A 22,734-nucleotide genomic window follows, 5' to 3' on the forward strand; every position below is an offset into this window, starting at 1 on the left:
ATTGCCGTACATTGTACTGATAAACTGCTATGGCTATTTCCGAAAATAATTTCATCAGGTTGGTAGAATATAGGAGAATTCTTTTTTCGTTTTTAAATGTACTCACTTTGTTATGTTTCGATGTCTCTCAGACACCTACCTCAGACATCGAAACGTACCAAGACAAAGTGAGAATAAACTGGTTATGTAAAAAAATTTTCCTATATACTATGGCTAGTGCCATACTATATCTATCTGCTTCTTCAAATGCCATATCAAACAAGTGTGCACCAAGCAACTTTATTGAAGAAAAGAAATAACTATAAAACTAGAAAGGCCGACATTTGCTTAGGAGCAAATACAGCATATTGCAATCCATCTTCATCCTTGAAAAAATCCCCAAATTCAACAATTTGAAGTAATGTTTGCTCAATGAGAAAATGAAGTTCTGTGGGCACTTGTCCTACACACCTTCATGCCGAATTTTAGGTCATTTGGTTTCAATATAAGGGCATAGGAGCCAAAAATATACATTTTTTAGTTAAAAATGGCTAAAAATCCCAAAATAACTCATTTTATAAGTGCTCTATGAAGAAATTGTTGATTGGGTCCTGTTGCCATATGTCCAATTTACGTTTCTACCAAATTTCAGGTGATTTGGTTTACATACAAGGGCATAGAAGCCAAAAATATACATTTTTTAGTCAAAAATGACTGAAAACCCTAAGATAACTAATTTTTGAAGTCATCTATGAAGAAAGTGTCAATGGGGTCCTGTGAGCATATGTTCAATGCACCTCTGTACCAAATTTCAGGTCATTAGGATTTCATACAAGGGTATAGGAGCCAAAAATATACATTTTTTGTCAAAAATGGCCAAAAACCCTAAAATAACTCATTTTTGGAGTAAACAATGAATTAAGCGTTGATGGGGTTCTGTGGTCATATGTCAAACGCACCTATGTACCAAGTTTCAGGTCATTTGGTTTTAATACAAGGGCATAGGAGCCATAAATATACATTTTTAGTCAAAAATGGCCAAAAACCCTAAAATAACTCATTTTTGAAGTGATCTATGAAGAAGGTGTTAATGGTTTTCTGTGCTCATATGTCCAATGCACCTCTGTACCAAATTTCAGGTCGTTAGCTTGTAATACCAGGGCACAGGGGCCCAAAATATACATATTTTGTCTAAAAATGACCAAAAACCCTAAATATCATAAATTCTAAGGCCTCTATCAAGAAAGTGAAAAAAAAAGTCTGGGGGTATTTGCCACCTCTATGCCCATGCCAAATTTCAGGTCATTTGGTCGAAAAATAAAAAAGTTATTCCAATTTGAAGATTTGACAGGAGGAGAAGAAACAAAGGAAAAACAATATATTGCAATCCCATACTATGTATGGATTGCAATATAAAAATATGACAACAATAAAACCTAAAACAACACTTCTACAATGTGAATTTTCAAGACAAATTCTGAAATAACACTTCTACAATGTGAATTTTCAAGACAAATTCAGGCCTCAAAAAACAGCTTCTGATACCCCTAAAAAATAAAACTTAGTTCTGATGATTACGGTACTGCAAGTAGTTAGCAATGACGAAACGAGGCTTTTTCATAAATACAAGCTCTCTTCAGTTCTATTGTTACCAAGGTTTTTTTACAGCTAAACTACAAGCCTGAAATACAGAACAGGACTTCTGTAACTTAAACTGTTATTCCACACTTAATGGACAACTTGGCATTTTAGAAAAGGGCAAGCAAAACTCTATAAAGAAGGAAACATGCTCTGTTATACCTTTCTAACTTATCTAAGGTTGCGAACTTCAGATAACAAATCAAGAAGAAAATAAAAGTAATATCTTTCTTAGCAAGATCATTACAACAATAGTTGAAGACGAATGCATAAGGACTTACAATCAAAACGCTGACTGTACTACTACACCAAACCAAACCGAACTACTAAACGAAATGTGAAAATAAATGTTAAATTGACAAATCAGCCATGTTGGTAGGCAATCTTCAAAATTTTCCTTGTGACCGACATCTCTATTTCATATTCCTGGCCCAGGGCTTTCTTATTTGTGAGCTTGCATGTGCTTTGCATGCAATTTACTTTTGATATGAGTCTTTAGATTACTCAGCTGACTAAACTGCTTGCTGCACTGCTCACACTTGTAGGGTTTCTCTCCTGTGTGAGTTCGCATGTGTCCCTTTAGATGGGCCAGCTGACTAAACTGCTTGCTACACTCCTCACACTTGTAAGGTTTCTCCCCTGTGTGGCTTTTGATATGAGTCTTTAGATTACTCAGCTGACTAAACTGCTTGCTGCACTCCTCACACTTGTAGGGTTTCTCCCCTGTGTGAGTCCGCATGTGTTCCTTTACATAGCTTAGCTGACTGAATTGTTTGCTGCATTCCTCACACTTGTAGGGTTTCTCCCCTGTGTGTGCATACAAGTGTTTCTTCAGTTCTTCTGGCCTGCTAAAAAGCTTGCTACACTCCTCACACTTGTAAGGTTTCTCTCCTGTGTGAGTTCGCATGTGTCTTTTCAGATGACCAAGCTCACTGAACTGCCTGTTGCACTCCTCACACATGTAGGGTTTCTCCCCTGTGTGAGTCCGCATATGTTTTTGCAGGCTTCCTAGATGACTGAACTGTTTGCTGCACTCCTCACAATTGTAGGGTTTCTCCCCTGTGTGAGTCCTTATGTGAGTCTTTAGGCTAACCAGATCACTGAACTGTCTGCTGCACTTCGCACATCTGTAGGGTTTTTCCCCTGTGTGAGTATGCATGTGAGTTTTCAGATTACCCAGCTGACTGAACTGTTTGCTGCACTCCTCACACTTGTAGGGTTTCTCCCCTGTGTGAGTTTGCATGTGTTTCTTCAGATTACTAAGCTGACTGAACTGCCTGCTGCACTCCTCACACATGTATGGTTTCTCACCTGTGTGAGTCCGCATATGATTTTGCAGGCTTCCCAGATGACTGAACTGCTTGCTGCACTCCTCACATTTGTAGGGTTTCTCCCCTGTGTGAGTCTTCATGTGTCCCCGAAGACAATCAAGCCGACTGAACTGCCTGCTACACTCCTCACACCTGTAGGGTTTTTCCCCTGTGTGAGTCCGCATGTGAGCCTTCAGATGACCCAGTCGCCTGAACTGCCTGCTGCACTCCTCACACTTGTAGGGTGTTTCCCCTGTGTGAGTCCGCATGTGTTTCTTAAGATTACCTAGCTCACTGAACTTCCTACTGCACTCCTCACACGTGTAGGGCTTCTCCCCTGTGTGAGTCTGTATGTGTTTCTTTAGATAACTCAGTCGACTGAACTGTCTGCTGCACTCCTCACATCTAAAGAGCTTCTCTCCAGTGTGAGTGTTTATGTGTTGCTTTAGATGACTCAGCCGGCTAAACTGCCTGCTGCACTCCTCACACTTGTAGCACTTCCCCCCTCTGCTAGTGGAAGGCTGCATGCGCACAGAATCATCCTTTTTTGCATTTAACCTGACGTCACCTGAAATCTGCACGTTGCTTTTTGATGTCATCCTCCTTGCCTCTGTAGGGACAAGATGAACTGTCATCAGGCAAGACCGTAGATTTTTAAGTATATCAACTTGTACATAAGTGTTCTAACCAAACGGTTTCCAGGGCCTATACAGCCTGACTCCTTGGCTCTAGGACCAACATCCCCCAATGAAATTCTACAGCAGCACCCCCCTCCCTCAAGTTATAGGCTCGTTCTCATTTAGATGTAAAAAATGCTGTCGCCTGCCTTTGCAACTAATATGCAGCAATATAAGATATTTCAGACAAAATCACTGGTTCCTTCGTTTTTCCACAATTCCTGTAATGTTTTACAGAAGATACACCACAACATTTATATTGGTTGATGGCTTGGAAGATTAAATTCACTAAGACTAAGTTAAATTCACCTGTCCTGTCTTTTGCACACAAAAAATCAGTTTGTTTTCATTTCCCCTAGTGTTTTTCCTTTATTTTCCCATGTCTATTTGTACTGGTCACCTGTATTGTAATTTACCCATGCGTAGTCTGCCAATAATCTCAAAAATTGAGGCTAGGCAGTACGAAAGAAGAAGAAGATGATTATCATGGCCACGGGTGGGATTTCACCCCCTAAAAGTTGGCTGTTGCGGCGGCAGTCTGTCGCATGAGAAGACACGAAGAATTCAAAACCTTAGTAATTCGGAGAATTCAAATTCACCCATTTCAAAGATTGCGTCAAATTTAAACAAAAAAAAAAACTTTTTTTGTTTTTCAGTTATTTTGTAGGCTATATCCTCGACTTCAACATATTAGTTTGTCGCACTTCAGACGTGCACCCCTTAACTATAGGAATGCCCATAGGCCGAAAGCTGTACTCTGCTACTAAGGTTTTCCATACGAATCAGGAGAAATAAAAATAGGCTGCCTACACCTTACGCAAAAGAGCGTGCAGACCCTCCTAGTAGTACTACTGAACCTCCCCGCAGAGTTAGTTCAAGCACGCCATAATTAAAACCAGATATCAGAACGACAGGAAGCTCCGGTCTGGGGGCGGACGGGGGAAGTTGAGGTACCCCTTACAGATATAAACCGCGCCATTCTTACAAATATGAAATATTTCTATGCCACCGAACAATGTAAAATTCACCCTGAAAGAAAAAGTACTTGAGATAAGACCTGTATTTTCACTTGCGTTTGAATGAATAACCTCAGAATTCTTATCAAAGGGTCTTCCGTAACCCCCTCACAGGCCCCCGCTGTTTACGTTTCTTTCTGCATTTCCTCTTCTCAACAGAATCATTCTCTTAAAAAAATTGGAACATTTCAAACATTTGTATAATTCTTTCCTTATACAATTTGGTCTATCTTCTAACGGACACTCTTTCAACCTCCTTGCGGACACAGACGACAAACCATGTGGTTAATACCTTCGCTCCCGGCCCCTCCTTATATGAAGTTTCAAGGCGCTCACGAAACGCTTCACGTACTTTCATGACTTCGAGTCTTTCGAGCTTTCTGACAAATCTACAGAGCTTCTAGAATCAAAATACAAGAGGTCGTCTTACCTGAACAAACTTGAACACCAGCAGACTTGCACAACAACGTCCGTCTGCGCCGTAAACCGCTAAAGTTGATGAACTCTTTGAGACGAATTAAAGAATCTTCCACACCACGCCGTTTTCCGGAAAACAGGTAGCATCACATGACCCAGAAGTATACCGTGGTATTGGGTCAACCATTATCTCCTGGTTATTCAGTAGTTGTCGCCATAGCGCTCAAGGTAGCAGAACACAGTTTTCGGCCTATGGGGATTTCTATATAGTTAAGGGCCTCAATGTGACTGGCTTCGACGCATTAAAATATAGTAGGGTGCACTTTTGGAATACCAAAATCGGATATGTTAAAAAATAAATTAAAAAACAAAACAATCCTGTCGGCGTATCGTCTTCTCACGCCCTCTTTGAAATGCCCCTCTGCGGAGGTCACAGAACTGCAGCCGGCTCACGCTAGGAAGGCAGTTGCGTAAAGGGGCGCATTTATACACGAAAAGTGTATTCACAGAAGAAGACACTACAGACATGCCATCCCTCGGGCATCCCTGCACCCCTCCTATGGAACAAATAGAAGTTTCTACTTATGGTGTTGAAAAAATGTTGCAAGGCCTCAATCCCTGAGCATCCGGGCCAGACCAAATACCTCCTTGGTTCCTCAAAATGACAGCCAGTGAAATCGCACCTGTTTTAACCAACATTTTCCAACAATCGCTTGACACAGGAGAAATCCCCAAAGACTGGAGAGATGCAAATATATGCGCCATTTTCAAAAAGGGAGATAGAGCGATCCCTAGTAACTACAGACCTGTTTCACTCACCAGTATTTCCTGTAAACTACTGGAACACATTATCCACAGCCATATCATGAAACACTTAGAAGGCCACAATATACTAACGGGCAACCAGCATGGTTTCAGAGCAAAGCGATCCACAGAAACACAGCTTATTTTAACAGTTCACGACATAGCTGGGGCACTGAACAATAAAAGACAGGTGGATCTAGCAATACTCGATTTCACTAAAGTCCCACATAGCAGACTCATATCAAAACTGGAGTTCTATGGAATTCAAGGTACTACACTTAACTGGCTGAAGGCTTTCCTGACGAATAGAGAGCAAACGGTAGTGGTGGAAGGGAAGGCCTCAGCTCCAGTTAAAGTAGCGTCGGGAGTTCCACAAGGGACTGTGTTGGGACCATTGCTCTTCCTCTTGTACATAAACGACTTGCCAGACCAGCTCGATTCAAATGTGAGGTTATTCGCCGATGATTGTCTGTTATATATGGAGGTATCCACACAAAATGATTCACAAGTTCTTCAGAAAGATCTGAACACCCTGGAAGAATGGCAAAGGAAATGGCTCATGCAGTTCAATCCTGATAAGTGCTATATCATGCACATAACGAACAAACGAACACCAAAAGTGTCCCCATACCAGTTTTGTGGTCAGACATTAGAAACCACAAAAACCCACCCATACCTGGGTGTTACATTAACAACTGGGCTGAAGTGGGGTGTCCATGTTAACAAAATAACAACCAAGGCTAAACAGACATTGGGAGTAATCAAACGCAACTTGTGGGCATGCCCAACCAGTGTAAAATCACTTGCATACACGTCACTAGTAAGACCTAACCTTGAGTATGCCGCTACAGTATGGGACCCGTATACAAAGAAAGACAAAGATAAACTTGAAAGGGTACAGAACCAAGCTGCCCGATTCTGCACAAACAACTATAACAGGGATTCTAGTGTTACCAAAATGAAAACAGATTTGCAGTGGATGTCACTTGAAGATAGAAGGAAAATGTCCAGACTTTCCATGATGTACAAAATGGCCAATAAACTGGTGGACGTACCAACTGATAAGTATCTAATACCAGCTCAAAAAAGGACAAGAAACAGTCATGCATTCAAATACCAGAGTTACCAACCTAGGATTGATGTGTTCAAAAATTCGTACTTTCCCAGAACTATCGTAGAGTGGAATTTGTTATCACCAAGTACAGTAGGGGCATCTTCTCTGGGTAGTTTTAAAGAACGCTTGCAGATAGATTTGCAAAAGGTAGGTGTAATGAGTCGTTCGGTGTAATATAACCAGCTGCTGCCGCGCCGCGTGCCTGCGAAGCTGGTGTGTTACGCCGAACGGCGGTTATACCGGCTATATAGATACAGATACAGAAAAAGAAAACTTTCACAATCCAAACCATGCAGTCTCAGAGTCGACACCTTACGTGACCACGTAGCACAGGTTATATCTGGCTGCCCCTCAAATAAGGCTTTTTACCTCTCCTTCAACAAGTTTATCCGTACTATTTCATGTACCCGCGTCATAGAACCCGAGGTTCGCCCATTAATACTGTGTTCTGCTACCTCAACTTGGATTTATGTAAAGGCACAGACATGCTCACAAGCCTAAAATGGCTACTCCTCGCTAACAGAAGGAGAGATGCACTTCTAATCACTTTCTACAAAATTGTGAATGGTATCATAAACATATCTCCAACCCAGTACCTTAATACAGCCCAACACAGAACCAGAGGAAGCCACGTGTTTACATATCAGTTAATTACAACCAAAAGGGATTTTCCGTTTTCCCGACAGTCGAGGCCTTTAAGGTCAGTTTGGCTTGCTTGCCCTAATCCGCACGACAGCCGCCACCCCCACCCCCCTCAACGATGCCCCAGTGGGTAGTTTAGAGGGTAACGAAGAAGAAGAAGACATGGCATTTCTTTCTTCGAGACTGACACTGTTCATATCTTTATTCTCTTGTGTTGTCCCTTTTGGTGATGATCAACGTTCTTAAAATTGTGGGCCTCCTTTGGAAACCAGACCTGTACCTGTCACTGAAGAAAAACGGCAGACTGTTGACCTGACACAGAAGTTTTCTCCAAGAAGAGGTTCGGCGCTGTTTTAGACGTGATTTTAGGCGTTTTTAACGGGCTTCTATTTTATATCATTTTCTTCGTGGGATGGCCAAACTGGGTGTCGTTTCCCAACAAAAACGCCCCAAACACATCAAAACACAGCGGAAGCCAAACCTCTGCTTGGAGAGTACCTTAGCATGTGGTTATAACACTGGCCAAACCTGTCACGGTACGAATAAGCTACCTCACAATTTCAGTGACTTTAGGGTTATGCCAGGTAGTCGAACCTCAGACATCTATATGTATATGTCCTGTGCAGCATTCTCTATAACATTCAGTTACAACAATTTTCTTCAACCAATGACTGTTGTGGTACAGTACTTTTACAAAACAGTCATTGATTGAAGACAATTGTTTAACTGTATGCATACGTGACTGATGAACTCCTCAGCGACCTCTATAAGATGTTTTCACAGCTGTATAACAATTGCATATATACATTTTCAAGCTGTATATATATATATATATATATATATATATATATATATATATATATATACAAAGAATGGTTAAGACTTCCATACAGTACCTCATACGGACTTAACCTTGACTTGAACTTAACCTCTATGTGTCACAGCAGGGATCGTTCACTGCGTCACTGTTTTGTTATATTCTCCGATCTTTTATTATTTAGATATTGCGTAATACGTAAAAGTGACTTAGAAGATGACAAAATAGAAAAAAAAATCGTTCTTTATCCCTGAACTTGTTGAGTATCTTTCGAATCCCGCATTGACGCAAGTGCAGTAAGAGTTCACCTTAAGGGAGATGTGTGTTTTGGTTCTAATATTCCCAAACAATGCTTCTCTCTCTTTATTGTATGAATATATGGAATAGGGTCCGACGGTGAAAGGGTGAAAGTTAATCCTAACTTGAAACGTCCTTTACCCGATGTACCTCCTTCCCGGAAACTCGACATGGGAGACCACACTGTGGTGTATCCAGAACAGACGGACGAATCTTTCTCAGATCCGTACTACAAACCGGGGGACACTGACAGGGATGAAGAGCAACACAAAGCGAAGAAAAGCTTCTGTCCCAAAGGTATACGCCGTGCAATTAAAAAAAAGTAGTTGGAACTGTTTCAATAGCTGAAAATGCTCCTGGGATACTTGCCCGATGCTACAACTTTTTTAACTTCTAGGGATACCCCTGGTGTGTAAGGGTCCATATATTCTAATAGTTCTAAGACTGATCATTTTCTGATTTTTAGAATCTTCTGTCAAGGCTTTATGCTTTATGTTTTTACATTAAACTTCAGAGTGTGTGATGAAAATGTGGAGGATGACAAAATCCAGTAAAGTTTGCTGGGTACTTCTTGGATTCGGAATCCTGGTGATTGCAGCAGCTGTCATCGGAGTGGTCCTGTCAGTTTTCATCCCACCTGGAAGTAAGGTAAGCCCACCAGTTGATTTTGTTGAATAGAAACCATTGTCCATAGGGCCATGTTCACTTAATATATCCTTACGTCTCGGTGCTTCCTAGAAATTCCAGGACACCCCACGGATATTGAAGATTCCTTTTTAGCAGTTCCCTCTTTGCCCCGTCCCTCTTCTCCTCTTGCACAAGTGGTGCCCAAATTGTCCAAAATAGCAAATTGCTGCGGTTCTGTCTACAATAACTCATCACATATTTGCAGGAGGCGCAATACTCTACAAATCAACAGGTAACGGTGATCCAGGCGAAGTTAACAAATGCCAGCGTTTCAAGGTCATCGATTTTCTTCGAGGACAACAGCTCAGCCCTTGTTAACATGACTCTACTCTCCCCGACATCGATGGCCCAGACGCCTGCCACTCCAAGGGCGACGACTGTCTACAGGAAAAGCAGCTCAGATCTTGTCAACTCGACTCCTTTCTCCCTACACCCGATGTTAAAGAAGTCTGATTCTACACAAATGACTGCACTCAATGAGGAAAACAGCCCGTTCCTTGTCAACACAACCCAGTTCTCGTCACCAATGATGATGAATATGACTGTGCGTCCTGGGGAGACAAATGTCGTCATGGAAAACAGCTCGGCTCTTATCAACACGACTCCATTCCCTTCCCAATCGATGCAAAAGATCACTACTACTTCAAAGATGACAACTTTCTTCAAGGAAAGTGGGTCGGCTCTTATCAACGCGACTGATTTCTTCAAGAACAACAGCTCAGCCCTTGTGAACATGACTTCATTCTCTACATCATCGATGCTGCGCAAGTCAGCTACTCCAAGGATAAGGGCGTTCTCCAAGGAAAACAAAACCACATCGATGCTAATGAAGTCTGCCACTCCAAGGGCGATGACAATCCTTAAAGAAAACAGGTCGGCCCTTGCCAACATGACTCCATCCTTCTCACCAGTGATGCTGAAGACGTTGGCTACCCCACGGGTGAGCAGTTCTTTCAAGGACGAAAACTCTACCCTTATCATGGCGACTCCTGTCTTCAAGACAAACTCGGGCTCGGGCGCTGTCGTTGTGAACATCACTTCATTGTCCTCGACATCGATGCTATGGACGTCTACTACAACACGGGTGACAAAGTTCTTCAAAGATAAGCGTGCTACTGTTTCCTTGTCGACTTCCCTCGTCTTGCCCTCGGCAGGGGAGTCAACTGGGGCATTTTCGAACGTCAGCTTACACCCCGGAATCCATCCAACGACCGTCAAGTCTCTGTCAACTGCTGGTAAGTAATGTACTCAAAGTCTGGTGAAGACTAGACTACTTTATGTGTTTAAGCTCTGTTCTATGTTAAAAACGTCACGCATTAACTTTCATACCATACCAGTTTAATAGTTTGGTTCTTGCTCCAACAAAATTTGTTGTCATTATCCCACAGACATCAATGAGTGCACCAGGAACCCATGCCTACATGGACGCTGTGTGAACAAACATGTTGGCTACACATGTACCTGCTCACATGGATGGACTGGACACCGCTGTCAGCAAGGTGAGATTTTTCGTCCTGTTACATATATATCAAGAGCATCGATAAAGGTTAGGCATCAAGGTTATGAGATGCTCAATCAAAAAATATTAAAGATATTGTCTAAGTTTGTTAACAAACGGTCAGACGTTTCTAATTCAGACAGTAAGTACCAGTTAGTAAGGTAAATTCTTTTTACAAAAGCATCTACATCATAATGGGTTCTGTCTTATATCACAGATATTGTGTTTCGGTGTTTCTTATACGTAACTAATGCACCTCTCATCGACACTGACTGAAATGATTGATATTATCCCACAGACATCAATGAGTGTACCAGGAACCCATGCCAACATGGACGCTGTGTGAACAAAGATGGCGGCTACAAATGTACCTGCCCACTAGGATGGACTGGACAGAACTGCCAGCAAAGACAAGGTGAGTTGTTTTCACAACGGCTTTTGTATGTTCTGTGTTGGTCAAATTAAAAAAGAATGACATCTTTACATGCATTTCTTATTGACACAAACATGAAATGCACCGTGTACAATATTTGGACCTAGAAGCTCCACCTCCAACAAAAATGTGTCAGCTTACACACTGGAATCCATCCAACGACCGTCAAGTCTCTGTCAACTGCTGGTAAGTAATGTACTCAAAGTCTGGTGAAGACTAGACTACTTCATGTGTTTAAGCTCTGTTCTATGTTAAAAACGTCACGCGTTAACTTTCATACCATACCAGGTTAATAGTTTGGTTCTTGCTCCAACTCATACAAAATTTGTTGTCATTATCCCACAGACATCAATGAGTGCACCAGGAACCCATGCAAACATGGACGCTGTGTGAACAAACATGTTGGCTACACATGTACCTGCTCACATGGATGGACTGGATACCGCTGTCAGCAAGGTGAGATTTTTTTTCAATTTATTCTGTAAGACATTCTTTGATTTTCCGGATGGTCATTGGATGTTTGAACCTCAATTTATGTGCTTTTGCACGTTAACGGTATCCAAGTCATCATCCTTTAACTACTGCTTCCATCACCTTAAAGGTTTGTGTCCTTCATTTCAAAGATATAGATGAATGCAGCCAAAAACCTTGCCAACTTGGACGCTGCGAAAACAACAATGGCGGCTACACATGTACCTGCTCACCTGGATGGACTGGACAGAACTGCCAGAAAGGTATGATAACCTCTTAATGTGCAGTTAGAGACATTTCAATTCTACTGTGACAGATTCATTCTTTTATTTTGACCTTTAAGTGTGTTTTCGTACCATTGAGCTAGTATTTGAAAACTATCATTTTAACATATTTAGCTTCACATACAGTTTTTTTTTTCAAATCCTACAGACATAGACGAGTGTGCTGAAAAGCCTTGTCTATATGGACATTGTGCCAATCAGGATGGCGACTATCAATGCACCTGCTCACCTGGATGGACTGGTCAGAACTGTCGGCAAGGTGAGTTCCTTCGTAATTCGTCCTGTTACATATATAGCAATTGCAAGAGCATCGATGAAGGTTAGGCATCAAGGTTATGAGATACTCAAAGAAATATTGAAGATATTGTCTAAGTTTGTTAACGAATGGTCAGACGTTTCTAATTAAGACATAGTAAGGTAAATTCTTTTCACAAAAGCATCTACATCATAATGGATTCTGTCTTATATGGTAGGTTTTGCATGTCTTATATTTCTTAGATTTTTTTCATTAAACTTGGTATGTATAAAGCGCATTATGCAGACCATTTAGACCTAAAACTTCACGTCCTACATTAATTTGTTTCCAATATCCCATAGACATCAATGAGTGTGCCAGGAACCCATGCCAAAATGGACGCTGTGTGAACAAAGTTCCTGGATACAGATGTGCCTGCTCACATGGATGGACTGGACAGAATTGTGAGCAAGGTGAGTACTTTTCACAAAAATAAAAATGTTTCCATTTTTTATAGCATGTCTGTGTTTCTTATATGTTCTTGTGTTTATCATACATAACTGGTGCACCTCTCATCGACACTGACTGAAATGATTGATATTATCCCACAGACATCAATGAGTGCACAAGGAACCCATGCCTACATGGACGCTGTGTGAACAAAGATGGCGGCTACAAATGTACCTGCTCACCTGGATGGACTGGGCAGAACTGTCAGCAAGGTGAGTTGTTATTCACAACGGGGTTTGCATGTTCTGTTTTGGTCCAATTAAAAAAGAATGACATCTGTACATGCATTCCTTATTGGCACAAACATGAAGTGCACCGTGTAGAATATTTGGACCTAGAAGCTCCACCTCCAACAAAAATGTGTTACCCCACAGACATTAATGAGTGTACAATGAACCCATGTCAACATGGACGCTGCGTGAACATACCTGGCGGCTACAAATGTACCTGCTCACCTGGATGGACTGGACAGAACTGTCAGCAAGGTGATATTTTAGTAAAAACATCCATATTAGATTAGCTATCTTTCTTTCTAGCGGGTATTGCATATTCTGATATCTTTACATGTATCTCTCGTTGACACAGACTTAGCCAAAAAGCTAAAACTCCACCTCATACAGAAATTGTTAACATTATCTCACAGATATCAATGAGTGTATCAGGAACCCATGCCAACATGGACGCTGTGTGAACACAGGAGGTGGATACACATGTACCTGCTCACTTGGATGGACTGGACAGAACTGTCAACAAGGTGAGTTTTTCTTACAACGGGTTTTGCGTGTTCTTATTTGTTAAATTAACAAAAAGTCTTTTATATCTTTACATGCTTAGCATCAAGTGCATCATGTAGAATATGAGAATTTTGATGAGAATTTTGGACATGAAACTCCTACAAAAAAGGTGAGTTTTTTTCACACCGGGTTTTGCATGTTCTGTTTTGGTCAAATTAAAAAACATCTATGATATCTTTACATGCATTTCTCATTCTCATCAAACTTAGCAAGAAGTACGTCGTGTAGAATTTATGGACCTAAAGCTCCACCTCCTACAAAAATGTGTTATTACACCACAGACGTCAATGAGTGCACCAGGAACCCATGCCTACATGGACGCTGTGTGAACATAGATGGCGCCTACAAATGTACCTGCTCACCTGGATGGACTGGACAGAACTGTCAGAAAGGTGAGTACTTTTCATAGAAATAAATATGGTTCTATTTTGTTTTATAGCAGGTCTGTGTTTCTTATATTTCTTGAACTAGTGCACCTCTCATTGACACTGACTAAAATTATTGCTATTATCCCACAGACATTAATGAGTGCACCAGGAACCCATGCCAACATGGACGCTGTGTGAACAACGATGGTGGATACAGATGTACCTGCTCACCTGGATGGACTGGACAGAACTGTCAGCAAGGTGAGTTCTTTTCACAAAAATATACAAATAGAAATGAGTCTGTTTGATGTTATTTTATTTTATAGCAGGTCCTGTATGTTGTATGTTCCCTGTGTATTCTTAAACTAGTGCAACTATCATCGGCACTGACTGAAATGAAGTGCATCATGGAGAATATTTAGCGCTAAAGCTCCACCTTCTACAACAATTTGTTATTTATCCCACAGACATCAATGAGTGTACCAGGAACCCGTGCCAACACGGGCACTGTGTGAACAAAGATGGTGGCTACAAATGTACCTGCTCACCTGGATGGACTGGAAAGAACTGCCAGCAAGGTGAGTTTTTTTTCACACTTTAGCAAAAAAAAAAAATATCTTTACGAGCATTTCTCATTGACACAAACGTGCTTTATTGGGTGGAGAGGACAGAAATGTGATCAGGGTGAGATTTTCTTGACATTTTTTTCTGTTTTGGCATATCAATCCGCACATGGTTCTGGTCAGATATTGCTATATTTTGGCAAAATAAAAAGGTGTAACAATTCAATTAGGTAACACCTCTAAATTATACAATCTACATTTTGTTGAATATGAAGTGTGTGCCATACATTTTATCACTGTGACAGTACATAATTGTTGAGCAAGAACGTTATCAGCCTTGTGCTGCCATAGTGATATAGGAGGCATTCCTTGCTGAAAGTTTGTGAGAGACCATGTCTGCTAGGAAAAGCTAAGTCAGTAAATGTGGGCAGAAAGAAAAAAGTGTACGAAGGCTAACCAAATAAGGCTAAAACAAAGCGACCAGTTTGCCGAAGAAAGAAACAACAACATCAAATAATTCATTGGCTTTCCGCGGATGAGGTTGTACATAAAAAAATTGTTGTCAGTGTTTCCGTGAACCAAATGGCATACACTGCATGTAAAGAATGCTTAAGGGCGAAAACATATCAAGCCATACGTTATATAATTGTAGAGTGGACAAATTAAGAAGTAATGTACTAGCAATACAGCCGGTGAGGCTATGGGACAGGCGAGGTGTTTGCTCACTAAGACCTCACTTCATTTACTGTCTTGTTGCAGTCAAACCATGCCAGTATGGATGGAATGAACACAACAACCACTGTTACAAGTTGATGAGAGACAAAGTCAGCTGGGAGTTTGCACAGCACAAGTGCAAAGAATATGGTGCACATCTGGCCTCTATCACAAGCAAGGAGGAGGACGACTTCATTAAACGTTTCATTTCGAATGGTGGGTTGTGAACAGATTATTGTCAATTATGACAGCGTTTCTTTATCATTCGTACTTAGTCCAGGGAGGAAGAAAGAGAGGGTAGGCAACATGTTAACAGTAACGATGGGATAGGCATGGCATGTGAAACAGTAAGGACAGGAAACCAAGGAAGGTGAGCAGATCCTCTGCGCTGCCCCAACGCTCAAGTAGCTAAATAAAGGGAAAGCTGAGAAAGAGATGTGAGATATTCAACAGATTTAATTGATAGGAATTAATTGTTGTACCATTTACCATACGCTGTATCGCGATTGTGACAGGAAACCAAGGAAGGTGAGCAGATCCTCTGCGCTGCCAAAACGCTCAAGTAGCTGAATAAAGGGAAAGCTGAGAAAGAGATGTGAGATATTCAACAGATTTAATTGATAGGAATTAATTGTTGTACAATTTACCATGCGCTGTATCGCGATTGTGACAGGAAACCAAGGAAGGTGAGCAGATCCTCTGCGCTGCCCAAACGCTCAAGTAGCTAAATAAAGGGAAAGCTGAGAAAGAGATGTGAGATATTCAACAGATTTAATTGATAGGAATTAATTGTTGTACCATTTACCATACGCTGTATCGCGATTGTGACAGGAAACCAAGGAAGGTGAGCAGATCCTCTGCGCTGCCCAAACGCTCAAGTAGCTGAATAAAGGGAAAGCTGAGAAAGAGATGTGAGATATTCAACAGATTTAATTGATAGGAATTAATTGTTGTACAATTTACCATACGCTGTATCGCGATTGTGACAGGAAACCAAGGAAGGTGAGCAGATCCTCTGCGCTGCCCAAACGCTCAAGTAGCTGAATAAAGGGAAAGCTGAGAAAGAGATGTGAGATATTCAACAGATTTAATTGATAGGAATTAACAGTTGTACAATTTACCATACGTTGTATCGCGATTGTTGAACAGAATGGTACTCTAAGTGATACCAGTCATAGACAAATTCTGTGCATTTCCTTCTTTACAGCCCCTGATAAAGGTGTCTGGATTGGACTTCGAAGATATGGGGCATCTTGGAAGTGGAATGACGGATCACGATTCAGCTATAAGAATTGGGACCATGGTGAGCCTAACAACCAATTCTGGAACGGTGGAGAGGAATGTGTGAACATATGGTCTAAGGTGAGTGCTTCCTTCTATCATAAAAAAAGTCATAATATCTCTGAATTTCTTTCTATCACAGAACAGTGATATTATCTCTGAATATTAGTAGAGCATTTGATTAATTTGCTTTTGCATGGGAAACTGTAACTTGAACACAAATTGTGTTGAGGATTCGTACTGGAAAAAGTAACAATGTTTCGTATTTATGTAACATTTCCCACAGACCGGCAACAACTGGGCAAACACCGTGAGATGGACATACGGAAGATGGAATGACAGCAGCTGCGGCTTTAAACATAATTACATTTGCGAGAAGTTGAAATAGTGACATCGTGTTTGGTGCCCTAGCAGCGGTGAGGCCTTTCGTCATCTTAGCGACCGGAGAAAGAGTGGATGTAGAAATCTTGCATCGCAGCATTGAAGCCAATCAGCATACATATGCTAATAGAAGATGACAATAAGTCAAAGTCACTTTAATGTCCTTAAACTATGTGCCTATCTGGACAATAACGAAATACATGTATGTATGTATGTATGAATATGTATATTCATGTAGTTTTGTTGCTCGAAAAAGGTCAAGTACAAAAACTATAGAACCCAATAGGTGACAGTAGCCTGATGCTTTTGTTCCCTAACACTTTATATACCATATCGTTCAATTTTGTGACAGATTGAAGGCAGTTTTACGTCCAATTTCCGCCTGCTTGGCATTTTTTTTTCAAATAAACACTGACTTATATTGTCATGGAAACTGTACCAAACAGATCCAAGTTGACTTCCTCACTATTCATTACCGCATGAATAAATGGAAACTACATTTGGTATGGCCTAATAAGGAGCTTCTATTTCTATATGTCAGGCGGATTAAGTGGACAGAAAGTAAGTGATCATTCAAAATTATAATTGTAAGTGTTGAAATTGGACAGCCTATATGTAGAAAACAAGGTTCATTTAGTTCTGTTTAACGCTGAACAAAGATTTCGAATTCTTAACTTACTGTAACGTTATATACAATGTTGGAAAGAATGGCCTAGTGTTATACATGCATTTGAATTCATATGTGGCTTATGGCATAATTTCTTAGATGTTAAAGTAAACAATACAAATTAAATGGAGGTTGCCTAACGATTTATGTGATTTTATCACCCTAGCCTGAAATGTCATTTGTTTTCTAAAGTGTAGAAGTTGTGAAATTGTAAAGAATTGATTCAATTCACGCTGGTTTCAGCTCAATGTACAAAATGTAATGTTATTCTGCGCAAAGTTGAGTACCTGTTTTATGACTCACATGGCTTTGTTGCTGCCACACGGAATTCATTTTTATTGGATATTGGATGCTCGGATGTTTTTCAGCAGAAAAACTTCAGCTGAAGTCTAGTTGAAAGCATGGAGTTGTGAGGAAAACCATAAACCTGGCCATATTGAGTTGCTAAGGTCTTTGTTTTGCGTTATCAGAATAAATACGACAAAAAAATTCAATCATGTTGTCCTTAGCAAAAAAGAGCACTCGTTCGTGTTGTACGATGATGTAGAAATTTGAGATTTTCAATACACTAAATATACACACAATGTTGCTTCAGTGTGATGATTTAAATGGTTTTCCTTTATCTGCTTAAGCCATAGTCCTACTAAATCCTTCTATATAAAGTAAACATCCTGGATGAGGGTACCACAATGTAGATAAAATGAAATTTAGAGTTGCCTTCCTATTTTCCACAGACGTGAATGAGTAAATGACTTTCTTTAGTCAAACTGCTGCCGAAGGACACATATCAAATCACCTTTGGCTGCAGTACACAACTAAAGTACAGGTATAAGGGGCTATCTGTATTCAAAACCTATGAGCAACATCTTTAAAAGTCCTTAAAAATCATCATAAAAAGGCCAAATGCCCTATCAGTAACTTTTGCATCCTGTAACATGGTAAATTGAAGAATGCTACTATTCATAAAAATGGAAAACAATTTTAGACCTTTACTGGTCGAACATCACCCTAATTGCACATACTGGCTTACCATGTAACCAACGCAAGTTCTGTGTGTAAAAATACATGCAATTTCTAAGTAAAATTGGTAAACAGTTGTGTTTTAGCACCACCTTATTTGGAATAATGAATAAATATTGGGAGAGCAGCTTAACATTTTTCAAGACTTACGCAACAACTGAAGAACGTTTGCGGCAACTAACTTGCCAGTAACGCTATCTTCTGATCTCTGATCTGCAAATGATAAATTTCACTATTTCTGAAATTTTGTGCGGATTTCTTTACCGGCATAAACAATGATATGTGCCTCCTTACAATATACACAGCACTGTGTGGTTCTGAGGCCGCAAATAATCCAGAACATTCTGTTGCAACATCTTAATATAATTCTGTGTAAACATTAATAATCATCATCTAAAGCAATGTGTGCTGGCGAAACCATTTTGTAATCAAAGTATTACAGACTTAGGACTTACATGTAGTTGGGTGACGCGGGTTGTGCCACTGAAACAGAATGTTGAAAATGATGATGTAGACTTTATAATTGTCCCACCATATTTTGGGGGGCAAGAAACTCTCGCGATTTACGCCTTGGCCTGTTGAAAGAGATAGAAAAAAGGACAGACAAAAAGAACTAAAAAAAGTGCACATTAAATTGCAAGCAGCATGATTATTGTTATTGCTGATTTTTTCTTCAGTATGTATTACTGTTCACAATCCAACCGAATGGACCTTACAGATATAGATATGTTTGACCTATGTTGTAATCTGCTGCAATCTTTGTCTGTTTAAACTGCAAATACTACAACCAAAGAGTGGGGATGATTCTGACACGGCAGCAGCTAGATATATTACACCGAAATATCAAATCCCCACCAGCAGAACACAATGCAGACAAAACACCTTTTTTCCACGAACGATCAGAGAGCGGAATAATCTCCCGGCGTGGGCGGCACTCTCGACATCTCTTTCAACTTTTAAATCCAAAGTTTAACTCCTCCAGACTTTCGCAGTAGACCCCTTGACATTTAAAGGCTGCAGAATCCTACATATGATTAGCGCGACAGCCCTAAACAAAAAAAAGAACCTTTGCCCATCTGACTGTTTGTTCTTTGCTAATTGGGCCCCGTTGAAAAAACAACTTGACAAAGTTGATTGGGACACCAGCTGTTTGAAAACCTAACAGATGCACATGTTGGTGAAGCTTAGATATCCAGGTAATAAAGATATTTCTGAATTTTTTTACACAGTTCTAGAAATTGAATTGCTATTAGACAGCTTTAGATGCAGAGCGCTTGACAAAATATTCTGTTTTAACATTAATATTCATAACCAAAAGCAAACTACGTCGATTAGACATTAGACAGGGTTAGACATCCCGGTATAAGGTATGCCAAAAAGCGGTTACTCAAGCATCTGGAAATGATTTTGGAAAAAGGTCAGACGTTTCAAACACTCTTCTTTTTTGTATCAGTAACACTGGAGAAATCTTGTTGGAGAGAGCTTTTATATCCTGGTTGTTAATTGATATGCAAATGAATCTAATTGAAGTGCAGGCTTATTCCAAGTATGTATCAATATGCAAAAAGAGGAGGAAGACTAATTTCCTTTCTGGCGTACAAAATCAACCTGTGCAGGGGAAGCCATTTCACAACCAAAGCTTCTTGCAAGAACGTTAGCTGTCAGCACGCGGGGAACCTAGCCTTATAAGGTATTTACCGTTATCTGTGTGGTCGCGTAGCGTTCCTACATGGTCTTCAGCTCAGAAACTAGATGTCATGGGTCTGAATCGAATGTCGCCGATCTTGTGCCCTTAGGAAAGGCATTAAATAACATGACTTCTTTCACTCCGCCCGGGTGTAAAATGGCCTCACTTCAGATGGGGAGGAAAATGGCGGCCTCATAGTACCATGTCTTAGACCCAGCCAATTCTTATTCTTCTTGTCCTTTTCATCCTGACGGACGATCAGTTCAGATGGACTCGGCGATGTGCGACTAAACTAATGCCCGTAGCCAGGGGGGGGGGGGTCGATCAAAGGTCCGCTTTTTCACGCTCGAAGGTCCATTTTTTCATGTCAAGATTTTTTTCCAAAGGCATGACTGATTTGCATTTTTCACTGATAGACATTTCATTCAATCTTAGTGAGTCTATTAGCAAAATTTCCCTCGGAAAGTGCAGGAAATGGCTTTTCAGAGGGTCCAGATTTCAAAATTCCCCCGGACTTCCATTGCAAAGCCTCACGCCTTTGGTATCGGACATGATGAAAATATGTTGGGGGAGTCGGCCTCACAGACTTGTGTATTTCAATAGAAATTCCATTAAACTTAGCCAGCGAATTTTGCCCCTCAAAATGCAGGAAATGGCGTTTCAGAGGGTCAATACTTAAATTTTTTCCGGGGCAGAATGCCCCTGGACCACCCTAGACAGCTCACGCCGGCGCTCGATGGTCCCACAAGTACTAAAAAAAAACCAACCAAAATCCTGGCTACGGGTATGAACCCGGCTCTGCTCGTGCACAGTTCTTATTCTCTCTTTTATTAAATATCACATTCTCACAACAATCCCCGAATATGTGACTTGTTCCGAAAGTGATTCGTGCTTTTGATGAGAAATATGATGATGATGATGATGTCATATTGCAGAAGAATGGAGGAACGTGGTGCAAGACTGTCCCCAAAGGAACAGCATGATGATAATAAAGGTGTGGATAACGGACATGTTGCGCCGCCGCTGCCGCCAAAAAATAATCCACCACCAAAAAAGTATGAGGACGTGGATCCTCATGGTGAGAGCATCTTTGCATTGAGTACTGGGCTAAAACAACAGGGTGATAAACATGCAGACAGTAGAAATGACCCACCGCCATTGCCGGCCAGAAACCCGCCACTGTTATCATCAAACACGTACGAGGACGTGGATCCACATGGTGACAGTATCATTGTGTTGGGTTCTGGGCTACAACGCGCTGTACCAAATGAGCCCCTACCTCGCCACCATACAGAAATGGAGGTACAAGGAGACAAAGAATATGAACTCTCGAAAGGAAGGAATAAAAACCCCAACAGAAAGTATGAAGATGTGGATCCCCATGGTTACGGTATATTTGCATTGCCAAAGAAACAGTCCGGTGAAGATGTTGATGGAAAAATCGTTCTGCCGCCTTTGCCAGCAAGGAACCCTCTCCGTCTTGACAAGGAAGACAAAGAGATAGAAGACGTTGACAGAAGGAATGAAGAAGTCAACAGAAAGTATGAAGACGTGGATCCGGCTGGTTATGGTATCTTTGATGAATCCAAACAGGCGTGCCGAAAGAAAGAAGGTATAAATGTGATATTAAACTCTGGTTTGAAACGCGCAGTGCCCGACCTACCCCCTCCTCGCAAACTCGACATGGGAGACCACACGGTGGTGTGTCCAGAACAGATGGACGATTCGTGCTCAGATCCTTACTGCTCACCTGGGAACAAAGTTGAACATGAAGATACAGGTATGTCCACATGGGAATCCGCCATGTAAATTAATGTTGGAAGAATGTAGCTCCGGACCTAAAACTTGATAATTTTTTTCCTTGGAATAATGGGTAGAAATTCTGGCAATTTTTAGGTCAATATGACTGGGGAGGGTTTCTACTTTCTGATTATGTCCAAAAAGCTAAGTTTTTTGGATTATCAGGGGATATAAAGTTGGGACTATTTCCTGGTTGTGCAAGGGCCTCTTCCCTTAGTGGTTATGCGTTTGAGGGGGTGGTTAGGGTTTGGGGGGCATTTTCTGCAAATAATGCCGTAATATTTCTCATAACAGTGGGATTTTATCACAGCTGAGATGATGGGCTTTCGTATGAGGGTAAGTTTGTATGCCAGTAACGTCAGAAAGGTGAGTTATTGGCATTGTCTTTCTGTGCTTTTTTGTGTACATTTCAATGGGCCAGGGATTGCCTGGCGGATCCCCATATGCGGCACATGAAGAACGTCATTTGGAATGATGGAATGATATAATAATGTTGTAACATTTTATGCTCACAATTGAGAAGGGGTTGTACTAATAGCTCCATGGAGCCAGCTCCATGGAGTCAGCTCCATGGAGCTATTAGTACAACCCTGCTCCCAACCTACCAGCTCCATAAAGCCAGCTCCACGC

The 22,734-nt window shown here is 40.9% G+C and overlaps 1 protein-coding gene across 1 annotated transcript; it reads right to left on the reverse strand.

The window, feature by feature from the left end:
* Positions 1 to 1,401: 1,401 nt before the first annotated feature.
* On the reverse strand, positions 1,402 to 5,208 carry LOC118429894 (zinc finger protein 665-like). The gene is made up of 2 exons (XM_035840521.1): positions 5,051 to 5,208; positions 1,402 to 3,537 (listed from the first exon to the last, which is right to left on the reverse strand). Exon 2 carries the CDS (start codon positions 3,524 to 3,526, stop codon positions 2,060 to 2,062), a length of 1,467 nt encoding a protein of 488 aa, XP_035696414.1. The 5' UTR covers positions 3,527 to 3,537; positions 5,051 to 5,208; the 3' UTR covers positions 1,402 to 2,059.
* Between the last annotated feature and the right edge of the window lie 17,526 nt (positions 5,209 to 22,734).

This window comes from Branchiostoma floridae, chromosome 14 (genome assembly GCF_000003815.2).
Source record: "Branchiostoma floridae strain S238N-H82 chromosome 14, Bfl_VNyyK, whole genome shotgun sequence".
NCBI classification, from domain to species: domain Eukaryota; kingdom Metazoa; phylum Chordata; class Leptocardii; order Amphioxiformes; family Branchiostomatidae; genus Branchiostoma; species Branchiostoma floridae.

Coding starts and splice junctions, on each gene's coding strand:
- LOC118429894 (XM_035840521.1), bottom strand. CDS start 3,526: ATGACATCAAAAAGCAACGTGCAGATTTCAGGTGACGTCAGGTTAAAT.